The following is a 17,529-nucleotide window of genomic DNA, read 5'->3' on the forward strand; positions in this document are numbered from 1 at the left end:
GGGAATTTGGGTTTGAGTCCACATATGTGCATGTTTGGATTAGACTTATATATGGTGTGAAAGCTATAGAAATATGCTATCTATAGAGTATAGTTTTAATGCTTTGTCAATATCTCGGATCTTGAAATTATGGTAAGAATCCCCAAGATGGAGTGTTTGAGGTATGGGCCTTTTAGCAGGTTGAGGTATAGGCCGGCCCATACCTCAATAGGCTGGGGTATGGGACAGTATAACATATATATACCTGAAATCAATATTTGAATGATCCTATTAAATATATTTATCTCTAGAATACAGAAGGTGTTGGTCTTATCCCTCCCATATGCAATCTCTTGAAAGTAAATCATGAAACCCATAAAAAGCCAGTTTTCAGAATCAGATCTGAGCTTGGCAATATGAAACGTTAAAGCATGGGAGGGAGAGAAGAATGCCGTCAGTATAAAATTGGTACAGCTACATTAAACAGGTATATGGAAAACCAGGGGATGAGTCTCACATGAAAAAGATTTCAAAATCGTTTTCCAATACTGTCTTCAATGACGGGGAGAAAAGTTTGTTGGCACAGTATGTCATCATGTGCTCTAATACGTATCATGGTGTGTCACTCCCACTTAAATAAGAGATAGAGCTGTGACATTTGGATTTGATGGGGTAGTTGAGGCGAAAGAAGCATGATTTGATAGTGATTTTCATGTTACATATCTTTAGTTATCTTGTTTCGTTATGTGTTACGGCTTTCAATCAATACGGGAATTGAAATATATGAATTGTCCACTTCCAGCCCAGCTTTATATCAGTATATACAAACTGTTGGTAACTGTGACAAGAGTTGAGGTTTGCAGGATATGAATGGCATTTATTGATTCAATACAGACAGCGGCCCATACCTCACTACCCCCCGGCCCATACCTCGGAGCCTATTTTTTACTTACAAAAATGATGTATTGTTACAAAATTTGATGTCACTTCCAAATACTAAATACATGGGTATTTTAGCTTAATTCTACCAGTAATAGTTAGCCAGATAACTAATGATAGTCTATACCGAAATTTAGGAATATTAGACAAAGTTTGGCCAAGTTATAGCTTTGTAAGATTTAGTGGCCCATACCTACCCACTCTCCCCTACCACATACTAACTGGAATATAGCATTTGGGGTGGCTGAGAACATTGACTTTTTTTCAATTTTTATTTTTATTTTTTTTAATGAAATCAACGACCCGTGACGGCGTGACCGCGTGCAACTGGCGACCAAGTCGGCGTGATCCTGCGTGCCTTGGACACCGATTCCATACTGGTATATAATTATTATATACCTGTAGCCTAATCGATATTAGTTATACAATTCATACAAGATACTCATTAGGGTTGTTCAGAATTGACCAACTTTAAGGGTGCAGCCGTGCAGGTAATGCAATGCAGGCTATAGGTCAGATAAGGAATTGGCAATCCGCAGCTATAGAACTCCATGTGTCTGTTTCAAGAATATGCTGTTGCACCCTGTGAACTGAGTTCATGGTGCCAAATTCAATTTAAAATAAGTGCTATTACTAACAATACATAGGATTTCAAGTGGTCAAATGGACTATTTTATTAGATAGCTTGTCGGCTTACTCCTTACAATGTGTGAACATCAGCATTATGTAAGGTGTCTATTGCTATTAGTAATGGTCTAATGGACGTTAAGTGCTATCACATACCGCCAAAGATGAATCGAGATAAATAAGCAAAGTAAAATCGATACAGTAACTCGTTAATACGGATATGGCGTTAGTAATCAGTATCATCTTACCCAAAACGTAAAACTTGCAATGCTCCCAACACTGAAACAATGATTTCCGGGATTGACAGCCCCCGTCAGAACTTGATGCCTTCGCATTATATAAAAAATCGTAATCCCAGCCTTAATGAAATAACTCCATATGCAGATCGGAAACGCATACAGTTTACAGAAACTGAGAGCAGCTAACACGTCAACCAGCCAATCGTCAATGTTTTGCAATGTCGAGCAATGTTTTGAGAAATCTATCTTCTGTCAATCACAGACTTCTAGTCCTGCAGATCCGGTGAACCGGAAAATTAATGAATGGAAAGTAGTTTTTTAGTTCTTTGTCAATCTCAAAACACATCTTTTGTGCACTTCTATATTCGTGATATCTCATGTCTACATATTGAGAACTGCACGACACACGCTCCCATTCGATTCAATTTCTGAACAAACCAAAATCTGCAACCCGAAAAATGTTGTTGTTGAATAATGTTCAGCTGAATCAGGAATTACGGACGGAGTCACATGTCTTGACGTTAGTTGACCTCGAAGAACATTCATTCTTTGCAGCTCGCATATCGCCATGGGTAAAAGCCTGTATTTTTGCGGCAGTATAAGAGGTGGACGAGATGACGCTGCATTGTACTTGAAGATAGTCGAACACATGAAGCTATACGGAAAAGTCCTCACCGAGCACGTAGCAAGCCCCGAAATGAGTGCGAGTGAAAGCACTGGGGTTGACGCCAGCCTGACCACCGCGGAGATCCACGACCGCGACATGATTTGGCTTTCCGATTGTGATGCGGTGGTAGCTGAAGTGACTGTACCGTCCTTGGGAGTTGGGTACGAAATCGGACGGGCGATGAATTTCAACAAGCCCATTCTTTGTCTATTTCGCCCAGAAACAGGACGCCGATTATCAGCAATGATTGATGGTGCTCCTAACCCATCAAACAAGATCACAGTGAAAACCTACACCGAGGTTCAAGAGGCCCTCAACTATGTGACCGCATTCCTTAGCACGTGCTCGTAGTACATTTTTTCATGAATCCTCTCAAGTACTTCGGCACTGCACAAACTGTCTTGTGGCATACATTGACTTGTCCAGTATTAATCAAATCACCGATCACTGTCACCACCCAATGAGTGTTCTTAATTTCTCGTGCAATTACGAGTGCCAGCCAAGTCTCGTTATGTCCATGGCCTATTTTGTAAAGAACATGATTCCGAAGCCACAGATCAAAAAGTACATTGGAATTCACGTATGCACCATTACCATTTTATCAAGCTATGCTTGTACAGCAATTTACATACAGTTTGCTGCCTATTCCCTGTCAAATGGCTCTTGTGCAATTATCTCCCTCGTGGTACTGAAAATAGGGAAGTTTTTCAAATAAAAATGTGTACAATCTTGTGAAAAAACAAGAATAGTGTGCTTGCGTCTTGCGAAAAGATCTCAACTCTCTTGTAGCAAATGGCTGATCGAAACAGTCAAGAAGTAGCGATGAACAGTGAACACAAATGAATTCAAAATCAGATAATTGTATTATAAAAAGAAATGCGTGACCGAAATTGGTCTGCTGTAACATTATGGTACCATTGACAGTAGCTTCACCACAGCCTATATGTTGAAAGTCAAGAAGTCGACCATTCATTCGATTTCTACAACTATGACCAATGCGCTTCCGCTTGGCGAAAACTATATCGTTTACAGCATATACTTGCCTATGATCAACTGACCGTCTATCAAATTAAAATTGTTGAATTTGCCAAATTGAAGTGATTGAAATTTTTGCATAAATTTACCCACTAATGCCATACATCGGTGACGATGCTTTAGAATAGCCAAGTTGATGGAACCATGCTTGCATCATTATAATAGTGCACCATAGTCTTTATTCCTTCTAGTTCCACATTTCTCATTTTATGGGGAAATTGGAACAAAAGCTACCGCATATATCGTGAATACCATATAAAGGAGGTCAAAGCAGCAATCGAATACCATGTTATAATATATGACGCATGCTGGTTCCACAGTCTGATTCTTGTCTGACCACCAATAGGACCCCCTTCAAATGTTGACTCAGCTGTTGCTTCTAACAGTATTGGCCTTGTCCCTATTAACCTGGCCATCTCTTCGACATTAGTGGACCGCCAGATGCCTTCGCCAGGATCATTCGCAGGAATCATAGTTCCTGTTTCGGTTCTTCGAAAAATACCTGTAACTGGTACAATACCGGTTACTTGTCCAGTCTGCCTTGTGGCAGGATTAATTTGATTTTCTTCCACAAAACCTCTGTTAATTAATATGCTATATCCTTTGTCGGGCATGTAAAATGGTGTGACAACCTGGGCTCCCACTCGGGGCGACGTGGATATTAAAGATCCTCCTCCCGCTGAGTCTTTTGGAGTTACTGCCATTCTCGGCCGAATGTAAATCTCTTTCGAGTGGTCGAATTCACCTTCTACAGTGAATTTACAATATTCCAAATCTTTCAATTCTTGTTCGGACCGGATTTCTGGTAGCGGCAGCGGCTGCATTGTGGTGCGTGCATTTATTTTCTCAATCAATTTATTTTTCCATTCCCTGCGTCGCACTTGCCATGTTCCGAGACAAAATGTAGCGGCGGGTATTGTGAGCATTATCCACTTTCCTGGACCGCTTTGATATCCTCCGGATTTCTTCGCGGGAGCATTGACGAGAGATCTGGTGTTGTCTCTTCTCAAAAAATTCAGTACTCTTCGTGCACGCTGCATTATCGAGATCAAGTTCTGAAAAAGATTGGTAAAACTATATTTGAATCAAGGATATAACAGGAGAGAGAGAGAGAATTTATTTGGTCCATGAACATTGATAATACACAGATAGATAAATAAAAAGCAAAATATATATAATTCAGAACCAGGCTGTAGCGAAGGGATCGGGAGATCATCAAGTCAGCTACAGCCTGAAAGGATGGTTGTAATATGAAACTTATAACATAACATAACATGTTTGCAATGCAAAAAATGTAACATATTCGCAATGTATCAGAGACAGATGAAAAAATAAGTGGGATCATTCACAGTAGGTAACCTAAAGAATAGACGAGATAACACTATGGCACTGGCTACAGGAACACAAACTAGGCAAAGAGATGTTGATTGACAAATTTATGACGAATGTTTATAATTTCCTACAAGATATTCGTGAAACATTTGTTTAAAGATATGTAGTGGTTTATCTTTAATATGGGGCGAAATGGAGTTCCATATACGAGGACCTTGGAAACTGATAGTCTTAGGATATTCTCGGGGTAAGAATAGATTAATAGAAGAGCCTCGGGTATTGTATGAATGGTGACTGGTGAGATGAGTAAAATAGTCTAGGAAGATATCTGGTAGGCTCTCATTGTAGTAGCCATGCATGAGCTTACCTACTTCATATAGGTGGATATCTTCAACTTTTAAGATGTTCAAGCGACTATATAAAGGAGCCTTCTTTTTTTTAGGCTTCAGCTCAACATCTCTATAAAATGGTTCATTGGCCAGTAGTGGCACAACTTGCACCATTGGTATACTTGAACTTAATTTGAACCTTTTATCCGTCTAGCAAATATTGCTATGTCAGGTTGAGTATAGTAGTGGTTGATAATAGCAAGGAGTGCTGGACGGTTTGATGCCTTTATTATAGGAACACAGAGAAACTACATCAGCATTGGCTACTCAGCACCAAAATGTTAAAGCAAAACACGACTTTATTACGCGTTTGATTGACACGTTGCTGTGCCGATAGCAGACGGTATATATAAACGTAAGGCCTTGATAGCTTCCACACCTATTTAACGTCCACTTGTATGAACTATGAATATCACTTTCTTAGTTACTCGAGCTTTCGGAGCTCTGCTCCTTCATCAGGTGTTAAAGCGGTTTCACAGCGATACACATCGTTTTCATTAGGTAACAAAATCAAATACAGCAGTCTTCCATATCATTAATCGATTCCACAAGTTCATATATTTTAAATATGATATCTATACAACTCAAATGACGTTCCACGACCATTAGTGATGTAAAAAATGATTGATATTTGGAGAAATCGTTTTTTTCTTGATTCTATATTGGATCTATCTTCACGTAAAATCTACCCAAAATTGCTGAAAACGATGCACGCAACTGACCTTATTGCAACAGTAGTGATTGTTGCCAGTGCAGTGAAATGAAGCATGACTCACAGTTTTGCCCGACTAGCATATTTCTCTATCCTTGGTCTATCACAAATCTATCTTCATCACTGAGCTATATTGCCTGCTTCATTGCCTGGATTGTGGAAGAGACACTGTCAGTGATAGTGATTCACTGGCTTGACGAAATGTTACTACTTATTATTTACTCGCTATATTTCTATAGATACATATCTTCTACATATGAGCCATAGCTGAACTCATTCGTAGTTGGGTTTTTCAGTGGTGGCTGTGTTTGTCCCTCTTCTTTTCAATTTCCTATCAGATCAATCATTACTTAAAACATTATCAAACTCTCACATTGGCCTACAAATATGGTAGCAAAATGGAGGAACGTGTTATGCACGTTCACCGAGAAACAGTCTACAGAATGATGAAAAGCTGGACAGTCTTACTGAAAATCGGCGCTATGTAACATAATAGACATAGTCTCTTTCTGAATATGATGAATCCCTAGTATTATAGGTAAATTAACGATTTATACGCCTGTAAAGATACCAACTTACCAGAAAATAATATTTCCGTTTATAAATATCCGTATAATTTTTGGCGGAATATTCGTAAACTCAATAGAGCATGGCAGAGATGAGCATGGATTAGGATTAGGTTTTGAAAAAACAGGATTTGTGAAATTTTGTCGGATTTGGATTGGATTTGGATTAGACATATTTTTCAGAACGGATTAGGATTTGGATTGGATTGAACTATTTTCTGGGAGATTGAAATGTCGTGTGGCGAACGGCGACAAACTTTATTCAGATCAGTTATTAATGTACTTATGGTTACTAAGTTATCTTGAATCAAGTGAATCGTGGTTGTGAAAGAAAATTTTCGAATCCCTCCATTGCATAAATTAATATTTTTTCTGAATTTCCAGTTGGAATCGGATTAGGATTGGACATGGACTTGAATATGAAAAAGTTATGGATTAGGATTTGGATTTGAAGGTTCGGATTCGGATTGGATTAGGACATATAGAAATTTCAAATCCGCTCATCTCTGGAGCATGGGTATTGGATTGTGAATAAATATACAACTGTAAAATTCATTGCTGATCGGCTGCTCTGGTTTTGTAAAAGATATGGCAGAAGACGGAGATCAACCGGTAAGCTAACCGTTTTTGGGATGTGAGGTTCGAGGTTCAAGTTGTTACGTCTCGCATAACTATAAGTGATCGATATTTTCCTGCGCCGCAAACGCAGGCTCCAGCTTGGTCTTGGTGAGCTTGGAGCAACTGACTGGCGGCTGCCTACACAAAACATCTAACTGCTTCGCCTTGAATCAATCGTAATAGAATAGTATGCTTCTATTATCAATATCAACATGTTTCAGCCTCCTCAAGCAACTCAGACTGTTGAAGAACCTTTGGACTTGATCCGACTGAGTTTGGATGAAAGAGTCTATGTTAAAATGCGAAATGAAAGGGAATTACGTGGAAGATTGCATGCTTACGATCAACATCTCAATATGGTCCTGGGTGATGTGGAGGAGACTGTAACCGCAGTGGAAATAGATGAAGAGACATATGAAGAAATTTATAAACAAACTAAAAGGAACATTCCTATGCTCTTTGTCAGAGGTGATGGGGTTATTCTTGTTTCTCCCCCATTGAGAGGCGGGGCTTGATCAAGATCAGAATTCAACGGGTTTTGCATTCCTCAATGTAAAATCTGGTGTTGGCCTTTCACTATCTCCAACTGCCAATTATCGTTGTCTATATATGTGAATGCAAGGCAACGATTAGGATTGAAAACAGTTGAGACCTGATATTATTGCCAATAATTTCTTGAGTCTGACTTGTGAACTATTTTACTGCTGCGTAAATTTTTCAACTTGTCATAGCGTCAGATCATTATTTCAAAAGGTTGGTGCAGATAAACTGCTTATTTTTGCCATTGTACGCAAATGAAACACACCCCTTTGTCATTTCCCAAACGAAATATTCTGTCGATTAGACCTGGAAATTTTGGCTTGCTGAACTGCCACCAATATATTATTTGTTTCACCTTTGAAGAACACTAAGCATGCATAGATTGGATGAAGTTCAAAATTCTAGCTGAGAGAACTTGATGGATTCATAGCAATTAGTGTTGAATTAGTCTTGAAGCAGATAACTCTTGACTTCCCCCAATTTTGATCGTACTAATGAAAGTGTGGAAGGTTGAGAACTAGCAGTTCAGATATTATACTGCACTATTCAACTACTACCTCCACTTTCAAATACCTTCACTTTCAAGGTATCTCCCAACTCGTACAACATCCCCACCACTACCTGCACGACAGCAAAAATAGGTAGGAAGATGGGAGAAAAAATGTATTTTCATGTATGAAAAAATCCCAAGCATCACACAACTCCGTCACGATTTGTACTGTGATTAGAAAATGTAACAAGCAAGACAGCGAAATTGTCAACCGCCACACTCTTGTAAGTATACTAGGTACATAGCCATCAGTCCACAGATCAATGCCCAGGCAACGACAGTAACACCGACTGGTTGGGAGGGAGATACGATACATTCTTAGACTTCGAAACAACCATCGCGATTTCTTCAGCAGCCTCCAGTTTTCTCAATTCAATCAGACCTTCTCCTGCATCAGCTGGAGATAAAATGCAAATAATCTGTTAATATTCAATCAGACCTTCTGCACCAGCTCAGAAAAAGAGGAACATTAAATGTCAAGTGACGTTCATTGGCAGAGTGGTTGTTTTGGTACCTATATCCAATAAGTGTAATATGCCAACACAAATCCCTACGAAATACAAGCCATTACATACTGACATGATTGATAAAACTGAATTTACCATTTCACTTATTAAATCAGTAAACATAGTTACAGTAGTTTTGAAGGTAAGTAATCTGTAATAGAATGGATGATGATATCGTGAAAATTCGAATAAAATTCACGATTCAGCTGAAAAATTTCCTCACAATGAGCACTGCGCTGTGTTATCGTTATTTAGTCAGGATTGTTGCACAAAATCTATGCAGGACTATGCACAAAATCCACCTACAATCACAGCCAATGTTTCACAAAGAACATGAAATGCTGGCAATATAGGTCAACCCCGAGGATATGTTTCACACATTTCGTGACAATAAAGCGGCCAAGACAGAAAGACGACATTCCTGGATTTTCTGGTTGTGGGATTTGTTATTCCCTGGACACAGATAGCATTAATTAACTGCCTATATGTAATCTATTAGCAGAAATGGTGACACAGTATAAAAATGATGTAAATCTGCACAAACCAATTGCCTTGGCGATGAGCTCTGCAGCTTTGGCATCTCCCTCTGCTGTTGTTACGGCAGCAATCTTTTGTTGCTCAGCCTGCACAGATAGAGCAAGTTAATGCAATTACAACTTTTCAATTTGACACATAGGCTGCCACAGAAATCCACGACTGCTTTCACACCAAGATTCAAATGTGAAGGTGTTGGGCTCAAATTGAATCAAACCAATCGATGTTCATACTGTGCTGATATTTAGGTCAGTGACACAACTTCACAGACAACTTGGAAATTTGCTTATTATCAACTCTCACAATTCATCTTAAATCAGCTAAATCTCCGGAAATGTCAAACCCTACGAAGAGCACCAGATTTTGCAACTAAAGGATCGATTCATTCATCACCTTTTCGACGACAAATCTCGCTCTTTCCGCATCTTGCTGGGCGACTTGCTTGGCTTCGACAGCCGAGGTGAATTCTCGCCCGAACGTCAAATGAGTCAAAGATACATCGTCAAGTATAAGTCCAAACGATTCAGCCCGCTCGCTCAAATCCTCACTGACCTACATTTCAGCATACGGTGAAAAATGATGACTGCATCTACTCATGAAGACAACACTTACCTGTCGCGATACCAGTTCTCTTTGTGTAATCAAATCGCTCGCGTCAAATCGGGCCTGCAGAATTCAAATTGAAAGCATTCAAAATATACTTTTAGGAAATGCTAATCGGCAAACGTACGACTACTGCTTTCAAAACTTCGTTGGTGATAGAAGGCAAGATCCTTTCATCGTAATCCTCACCGATATTCATGAAGATCTCAGGCAGTCTGGAGGGCTTGGGTCGGAATAAGATACGGAGAGTGATATTGACGTTCTGCAGATCTGAAATATATCACATTTCCTCGATTCGGAATAAATTTCCGGACAAAAATAATCCCGTCAACTCTCCCGTAAACTGGCATGGATGAATGTACGTACGTAGTTCTAATATGAATGTTGACCAGTACAATAAAGTGGAAGTAGTGGCACCATCACACAGGGGCGTAGTCAGCCGAGAAAAAGGGGGGCATTTGTTTAAAAAAGGAGAATGCTTCAAAAAATGATGTTCTAACCGATTCATCAGGTTAATTGTATACACAAATGCAGATATTACTATGGTCAGATAATCTTCCTTGTGTTTGTGACTTCATCATTCGCATTTATATAACCCAGTTGTACTATTTAAATACAACACCACAACCCGTAAGCCATGATAACAGCAGAAAGAGACAGCAAGGTATCATGACCTAATTACCAAAGCGAGGATCATTATCAAGAAATCGCGCGCGCGGATCATATTACAGCACGGCGAGAGATGTCTCAATTTTGCGATCAAATATGAACACTGAACAGCGAAGAAGCGCAAATGAATTAGCCTGTTGCCTGTTATTGCTCATGATCTGGATTAAATTTGTTTTAAATCAATGTGATGTTTACTGTCTGCTAAGATGGTGTATTTTGGTGTGTGGAGATAGTAAAGGCCAATTAACGCTCGAGCTTGTGCGATTGTATCTCTTGAATAGCAGAGGCCCGGCGCAGGCTCAGGCTGCAACCAAAAAGCATTCCCAAATGCGTTTGCGGTGCAAACGTGACAATCGCAAATTGTCCAGGCCAAGACTATAACTTCTCATCATTACAACGTTACATCGAACATTGATAGCACTATCACGCGCCTCGTGTTACGGAGTGGCCTAATTTTCCATAGTCTCCGATGTTTCTACTACTGGCCATGGCCATGTAGCCAAGCGCGTTAAAACAGGACAATCAGCAGATGCGTCAGAGGCCCGAGACACACAAAGACTGGAAATCTACACAACAACCGAACTAAATCATCGCAAATTGGATCAATCCATAATAGATTCCACATCGGACATTTGATTAGTACAATCTGTTTTGGTACTTTAGGGATCATCTGCTATCTCTAACAATACAAGCCTAGGTCGGCTGCAATGTAATGTGACACGCTAATTACTCCCGCTGTCACAGACGAGAGAGGAATAGGAGAAAAAAGGGTATGGTCGCATTTATTGATCAGTGAAGAAGCTGATTTGGCATCTAATCACGAATGATCATATACTAAGATAATAACAAAGAGCTAGATTTTGGATTCAAGAGGAGGGGTAGTTTATGCTTGAGAAAGGGGGATATTGGACACCAATTATCCCCCGCTGTCTACGCCCCTGCCATCACACATAATTTTCAGTTCAATTATGTGATTATTCTATGTGAGAAACTCTTCTATCACAGCCAATTGATTGCCGAATACAACCACTTCCCAGTCTGGTTTGTGCCCACCTTGCACTGGCATTAAAAGCATAATACTAAAGGACACATTGCAGAGCTCAGAAAGTGTACATCACAACCGCCCTTGGACTTAACGAAATCTTGTCATCATAATCCAACCTGGATCAACCAGAACAATACCAACACACACAATCCTGCTTCCGATGACCTGCATATCACAGCGTGATCCTTAGTGAAAATGCTTATACTCAACACAATTAAACGGAAGCCTTACATGCAATTGTCATAAAATAGGTATATTTGGTACATCTGACAACTCGCATCGAGTTGTCAGTTCAGTTGATCAAAAATAGACTAGATAGTTTGAAAAGCAATTCCTCACCCTTGGATCCAGTCATGACTGGGATATTTCTCGGCCTGGCTTTTACATCGAATATAATTGGCTTTTGGATGACTGGAATCAAAAAATGTGTCCCTTCTCCAGTGACATTGTCTTTTATTCCGGCAAAACGATCAAATATAACAGCTCTGCATCCCGCATCAACTACAAATACACGAGAACATTGTCATTGGTAAAAACAAAGAAAGGTACAGCACAAGGTGGGTTGCTATTATATCAACATAACAGTCCGGCTCATAAAATCTTCAACAAAACAATAAATAATGGTATGCAAGCACTTACTTTATGCACCACATGCATTTCATATAAATGCAAACTAAATGGACAGCACTACGCACCTAAGTTGAATATTTGTCGTCAGCATCACTCAGATGAGTATTCAGATTATAACAACCTGGTAGCCTACTTCAGAAATGCCATAATGCGAAAGTGCGAAGAGATGATAGCGATTGAGCTATCTAAAAAAGCATTCCTACCGTTGTACAAGGCGGAATTGACGACTGATCCTGCTACCGCTAATCCCACTCCAAATTTGGCCAATCGTGAAAATATGGCTTCCATAATATAATTTACGTTGCAATAACTGTGGAGTAAGCCGAAAACCGTCCGAGAGTATGTTCGTGATTTGCAAGGACATCACATGTAGCGCTGATGAACCGTTGCGAGAATCAATAATTTATGGCTCTTTAGACACCAGTTTTGCAAAGACCGAATTTGCGTCGGTTGAATACTCCTTAGTCGGTAAATGAGGTGTACTCGAATAACGGAATAGGTGGTGCGATATTTTATGAAGAATATGATTTTGATACCCACTCGATCATGAATACATGTAACGCAGTCTTTTAGTGTTCTTTAGTGTTACCATATTTTGGAAATCTGAGAAGAGGACACTTTTTTAAAATTTTACAACCTGCAAAATCGTAAGAAAATCCTAGAAAAAGGGTAATTTTTTCCCATTTCGTGCTCGGTTGACTTAAAATAAGGACAACATTCTAGCTCGGTGCCCAAAATACACTTTTTCTTTCACATTATCAGGTGGTTGACTAAAAAAGGTCAAATTTCCGGCCCAGCTCCCGAAACAGCCGCCGAAGCGTTAATACAGTGCTGACTTATTGGGTCTCAGTCGAATTTGGTCCTATATCCAGCACCGTAACTGCCGCACCCAAACCCCCCAATTGGGGGGGCCGAGCTCGAAGGGGGCCCCAAATTATTTCGTGAATTAGCATAAATTATAGAGTATGTTTTGAAAATTTATGCAATTTTTTCCAAAATTTTGCGCGCTGGGCGCGATTTAAAGTTGCCAAATATCTTGATTATTTGGTACTCTTCCCCCAAGAAAAAACACGCAAGATTTCTAGAAATGGACATATCGGCGTTGGCCATTAACACGCCGCTACGCACCAAGATATATAACGATTTAGGACTTATTACATGCGACTCCAAGAAGTGTGCCAGAACGATCGGCAGCGCGAGAAAAGCTTGGCCGAAACGGACTGCCCTTACGCAGACCGCAAACTTCGTTATATATACAAAATAATAGGTTTAATTGTCCATAGGCCCCTAAATGACTGGCGCCATATGTTCCTGTCTTGGCAATCTGAACCTCAGAAGACAAATACCATCCAGCAGGAAAAATATATGTCAGTGAAGAAATACCAATTTGAAATCGTGTGCGTCTTTTAGTTTAGTACGTTTGAGCGATTCTATATTTTTGATATAGCAGACAGGAGGTCACGAAATAAAATCATGTAACGAAGTCATACCAACGGGTCCGCCCGCCCAAAGATGTTTAATTGTTATTTACGGGCCCTACAGTGTCCGGTAAATCTGCATGATAACGTGAACAGAGAGGACAAGATATTGATAGCAATATATATGCAATTCCCGATCTTATATTGGCCGATTGTATCATGAATTATCGAAAATTTTCGCGCTTCGAACTGGCTCACTAAACAGTGCAGTTAATTTCGTGGCAAAAGCGAACACTGTGATGAGGGGTCGGTTTATCACCCTATGAGAACCCAAAACCCAAGTTTTTGTGGGGGGGGGCGAGGCTGACGAAGTGCTGTTTCGTTCCTGCCAACGGGTATACGTCCGAAGATGTCTAATTATTATTGGACGGTCCTACGTTTTAAAACAGACCTCGCTCAGCTCTACCGGTAAATCTGATTACGTGAGCAGATGAGAGGATCAAAATTGATAGCAATATATATGTAATTCCCGATCATATTGCCCGATTCAATCATGAATTACTGAAAATTTTCGCGCTTCGCGCGTCTAGGCGGGAAAAGCTGTCTCACCAAACGGACACCCAATGGAGATGTCAAATAGCGTCAAAAAGCGGATAGCCAAAGGAGGGTCTGGGGGGCGAAGCCCCCCAGAAGTTAGGTTCATCACTCCATGGGGGGCCAAGGCCAACGTTTTGGGGGGGGGCTGACGAAGTGCTGTTACGGCCCTGCCTATATCTAACCAAAATTCTCAAAAAAGAGGACATTTTGGCGGTCCTCCGAGGACAATTTCAAAAAAGTGTTCCGTATTACTAAATAAATACAGTCCATCCTCAAGATTACCGGACCACGACTGACCTATCGACCTCGCTTCCCATGACATGCCGCCCTATTTCTTGTCGCTTATTTTCTAATCTATACTATCTTCTTTACTTTCATTCAGTGTGCATGCCTCCTCTTTACATCGCCTAGGCCAAGGTGGGTGTCAGATTCCATAGACTACTCCTTGTCGCTTCGACATCTTCCTGTCTTTTCATTGTATCGGATTTTTTGTGGTGTATTGAACTGATAAAATTGCTAATAAACCAATGATGATGATGATGATGATGATGATATTGATGAAATTTAACACTAATGTGTCAACAAAATAACACATTGAACGCTCTCGTATTCGACATTTCGTGCTGGTGACGTCATATTTTGTGTTACGATTGTTGATATACGCTGTTCTTTTGAATTCTCTACTAGTTGCTGACGATTACCCCTGACGAGTGTCAGCCGAAAATATTCGGGTTCCTTTCAATATGAATATATATACTACAATATACTATTCAAAACTTATGCTGCAAAACAACCTGCTGCAGACCTACGTTTTTTTCTTTTGATTTATGATGTCAATATGCATTAACATACAACCAATACTTTCATAGTCGAGGATTAGTCTCTCGATGTTCGAGGGTATCGAAAAGGACATGGAAATTCAATTTTGAACGCGACAAGGCCTACGACTCAGAAATATAAAAGTGTAGTGTAGTCATTTATGTTGCGCCGCTAGATATCACAAGAGAGCTATGCGTATCATTTAAAAAAAATATAGGATGCAGGAACTGAGCTAACGCATTCATCATCAATCTGGTATCGGGACGAATCACAACTCACTATCACAACTCACAACTCAGTACGTCTTAGACAATAATAAAACCTCTAATGCACTGCAGATACCCTTAAGGATTCGGCCGGTATGGATCGGCCGCCTATATTGTGATATAATGCGATTCGATTGTTGATATACAACAGTGGTTCCCAACCTTTTTGTCTTCATTCCCCACTTCAGATTTATTCCGAGCCTTCATTCCCCACCAGGACTGTAACAGCACTTTGTTAGCCCCGCCATAAAAACTTTTGTATTGGGCCACCAGAACCCCCTCAGTCCCGCCTGTACGCTTTTCCCCTGCAACTTATCAGCTACATTTGGTGTACTGTTCAGTGAGTCACCCTATTTCGACTAAACGCGCGAAGCGCGAAAAATTTATATAATTCGTGTTTGATTCGGTCAATATGATCGGGAATTGCATAATTTTGCTATCAATTTTTGATCCCCTCTCTGCTTACGTAATCAGATTTACCGGTACAGCTGAGTGTGTTGGAAAAGGTAGGACCCCTAAATAAGAATGGAACATCTTCGGGCGGACCCGTTGGTATATTGACTTCGTTATATTATGCTATTCCGTGACCTCCTATATCTGCTATGTCAAAAGATATGGAAATCGCCAAAACTAAAAAGCACACACGGTTTCAAATTGGTATTGCTTTACTGGCAAATAATTTTACCCTGCGGGATGGCATTTGTCCTGTGGGGCTCACATCGCCAAGACAGGAACATTCGGCGCCAGCCATTTAGCCAATTGAACATGTATATTGTATATATATCGAAGTTGTGGGTCACGACAAGGGCATTCCTTCTCGGCTAAGGTCTTCTCGCTGCTGATCGTTCTGGCACACTTCTCGGAGCTGCATGTTACGTGGCCTATAACTTCATATGCCTTGGTGCGTCGTGGCGCAGTAATAGCCGAAGCCGAAGTCTCCATTTCTATAAATTCTACGTATTTGAAAAACTGGCATAAATTTCAAAAGATAATTTAATATATGTTAATTCACGAAATAAATTTCTGCCCCTTTGAGCTCCCCCCCCCCATTGGGGGGTTTGGGGTGCGGCAGTTACGGTGCTGTTCCCCTCTACCCAGCACTTTTGTCATCACAGAGCAGCTATTTGCTGGTTTGACTACACAAGACACACAACCACACCAGCACGCAAGACAATCGCCTATAACTGCAACATAAAACCTATATATTAGGGATACCATATTTTGGAATCGGGAAAGGAGGACAATTTTTCAAAATTTTTAGACTTAGAATACCGGAGGAAAATATTGAAAAAATGGTTAATTTTTCCCACTTCGTGGTCGGTTGACTAAAAAAGGTCAAGTTTCTGGCTCAGTGCCCAAATACAGTTTCACATTATCAGGTGGTTGACTAAAAAAAGGTCAACTTTCCGGATCAGCCCCCGAAATAGCCGCCGGAGCGTTACTTCAGTGCTGATTTACTATATATCAGTCGAATTTGCCCTACATTTCTAAAAAAAAATAGGACAAGATCTAAAAAAGGAGGACATTTAGGCGACCTCGGAGGACATTTTCAATAACCTAAAAAAAGAGGACAAATCCTCCTAGGAGGACGTATGTTAACCCTACTATATATTGGGGCTAGTTGCAACATTAATTCACCCAGCAGAGATCCTAATGTGCTTTAACGGGCTTCATTCCAATCGGAAATTGAGTGAATTCTCAAGTCGAGGGAATTCCCAATGAGCACTGAGCACACGACTCGCCATTAGTATCGCTCGATTCCCTGCCCAGGCGTGGCCAACCTTTTTGCGATTCACTCGCCGCACTGTCATTATTTGTATACTATACTACCGCGTTCCAGCGGACAGTCGTAATGTATATGTAATGTCCAGTAATCTCGCCGAAATCTACCGAAATCCCGAGTATTAATCTTCGAAAATGTATTGGAATTCGTTCTCTATAGTCGCGCAAAGCGCAAAAATGTTAGCAAGACATGTCAGCAATGTCACCTTACTATACAAATATCACATGACAGAAATACAAGATTATCTGAGATTTCAGCATCCAGTTAAGTCGGCATATCAATAAAGAAAGCATCCGGTCATATCCGTAAAACTAGGAACGTACTGTTAATCCTCATAATTTACGTTTATCCGTCGATACCTTCACGCAAAGATATGATGCAGATTTGCAAAACCAAACTTCCTAGCAGCAGACCGGCGATTTTCGCCAGTTTCAGTGGAAGGCATATGGGTGCGATACGGGCTAAA

General features: G+C 40.3%; 5 protein-coding genes across 9 annotated transcripts in view; 2 read left to right on the top strand and 3 right to left on the bottom strand.

Moving 5' to 3' along the window:
- The window catches only part of LOC145455758 (dmX-like protein 2), a 57,646-nt gene extending 55,654 nt beyond the window's left edge, over positions 1-1,992 (bottom strand). For all 5 annotated transcript variants that reach the window (XM_080333740.1, XM_080333742.1, XM_080333739.1 and 2 more), the window contains exon 1: positions 1,794-1,992. In XM_080333740.1, coding sequence (XP_080189866.1) covers positions 1,794-1,880 — 87 coding nt within the window. In that variant the 5' untranslated portion in view covers positions 1,881-1,992. The remainder of the gene's footprint in view (positions 1-1,793) is intronic.
- A 360-nt stretch (positions 1,993-2,352) lies between these two features.
- Positions 2,353-3,197, top strand: LOC145455803 (5-hydroxymethyl-dUMP N-hydrolase-like). The gene has a single exon (XM_080333821.1). It carries the CDS (start codon positions 2,353-2,355, stop codon positions 2,800-2,802), a length of 450 nt encoding a protein of 149 aa, XP_080189947.1. The 3' UTR covers positions 2,803-3,197.
- A 98-nt stretch (positions 3,198-3,295) lies between these two features.
- Positions 3,296-4,541, bottom strand: LOC145455795 (surfeit locus protein 1-like). Its single transcript, XM_080333813.1, has one exon. It carries the CDS (start codon positions 4,524-4,526, stop codon positions 3,717-3,719), a length of 810 nt encoding a protein of 269 aa, XP_080189939.1. The 5' UTR covers positions 4,527-4,541; the 3' UTR covers positions 3,296-3,716.
- A 2,311-nt stretch (positions 4,542-6,852) lies between these two features.
- Positions 6,853-8,014, top strand: LOC145455805 (U6 snRNA-associated Sm-like protein LSm3). Its single transcript, XM_080333824.1, has 2 exons — positions 6,853-7,097; positions 7,325-8,014. Exons 1-2 carry the CDS (start codon positions 7,074-7,076, stop codon positions 7,616-7,618), a joined length of 318 nt encoding a protein of 105 aa, XP_080189950.1. The 5' UTR covers positions 6,853-7,073; the 3' UTR covers positions 7,619-8,014.
- Positions 8,015-8,285: 271 nt separating this feature from the next.
- LOC145455794 (prohibitin 1-like) lies at positions 8,286-12,552 on the bottom strand. The gene is made up of 7 exons (XM_080333811.1): positions 12,384-12,552; positions 11,890-12,051; positions 9,964-10,106; positions 9,846-9,899; positions 9,627-9,785; positions 9,244-9,322; positions 8,286-8,590 (listed from the first exon to the last, which is right to left on the bottom strand). The coding sequence occupies exons 1-7, from the start codon at positions 12,466-12,468 to the stop codon at positions 8,454-8,456; spliced, it is 819 nt and encodes a 272-aa protein (XP_080189937.1). The 5' UTR covers positions 12,469-12,552; the 3' UTR covers positions 8,286-8,453.
- Between the last annotated feature and the right edge of the window lie 4,977 nt (positions 12,553-17,529).

Source organism: Botryllus schlosseri, chromosome 14 (assembly GCF_051294905.1).
Source record: "Botryllus schlosseri isolate E-star chromosome 14, Bs_hap1, whole genome shotgun sequence".
In the NCBI taxonomy this organism is placed as follows: Eukaryota; Metazoa; Chordata; class Ascidiacea; order Stolidobranchia; family Styelidae; genus Botryllus; species Botryllus schlosseri.

Excerpts from the sequence above, each read along its gene's own strand:
- LOC145455805 (XM_080333824.1), top strand. The coding sequence starts at position 7,074 with ATGGCAGAAGACGGAGATCAACCG. Across the intron at positions 7,098-7,324 it reads CAGAAGACGGAGATCAACCG|CCTCCTCAAGCAACTCAGAC; the intron begins GTAAGCTAACCG and ends AACATGTTTCAG.
- LOC145455795 (XM_080333813.1), bottom strand. The coding sequence starts at position 4,526 with ATGCAGCGTGCACGAAGAGTACTGAATTTTTTGAGAAGAGACAACACC.
- LOC145455794 (XM_080333811.1), bottom strand. The coding sequence starts at position 12,468 with ATGGAAGCCATATTTTCACGATTGGCCAAATTTGGAGTGGGATTAGCG. Across the intron at positions 10,107-11,889 it reads AGTCATGACTGGATCCAAGG|ATCTGCAGAACGTCAATATC; the intron begins GTGAGGAATTGC and ends GATATATTTCAG. Across the intron at positions 8,591-9,243 it reads GCTCATCGCCAAGGCAATTG|CTGATGCAGGAGAAGGTCTG; the intron begins GTTTGTGCAGAT and ends TTTTATCTCCAG.
- LOC145455803 (XM_080333821.1), top strand. The coding sequence starts at position 2,353 with ATGGGTAAAAGCCTGTATTTTTGCGGCAGTATAAGAGGTGGACGAGAT.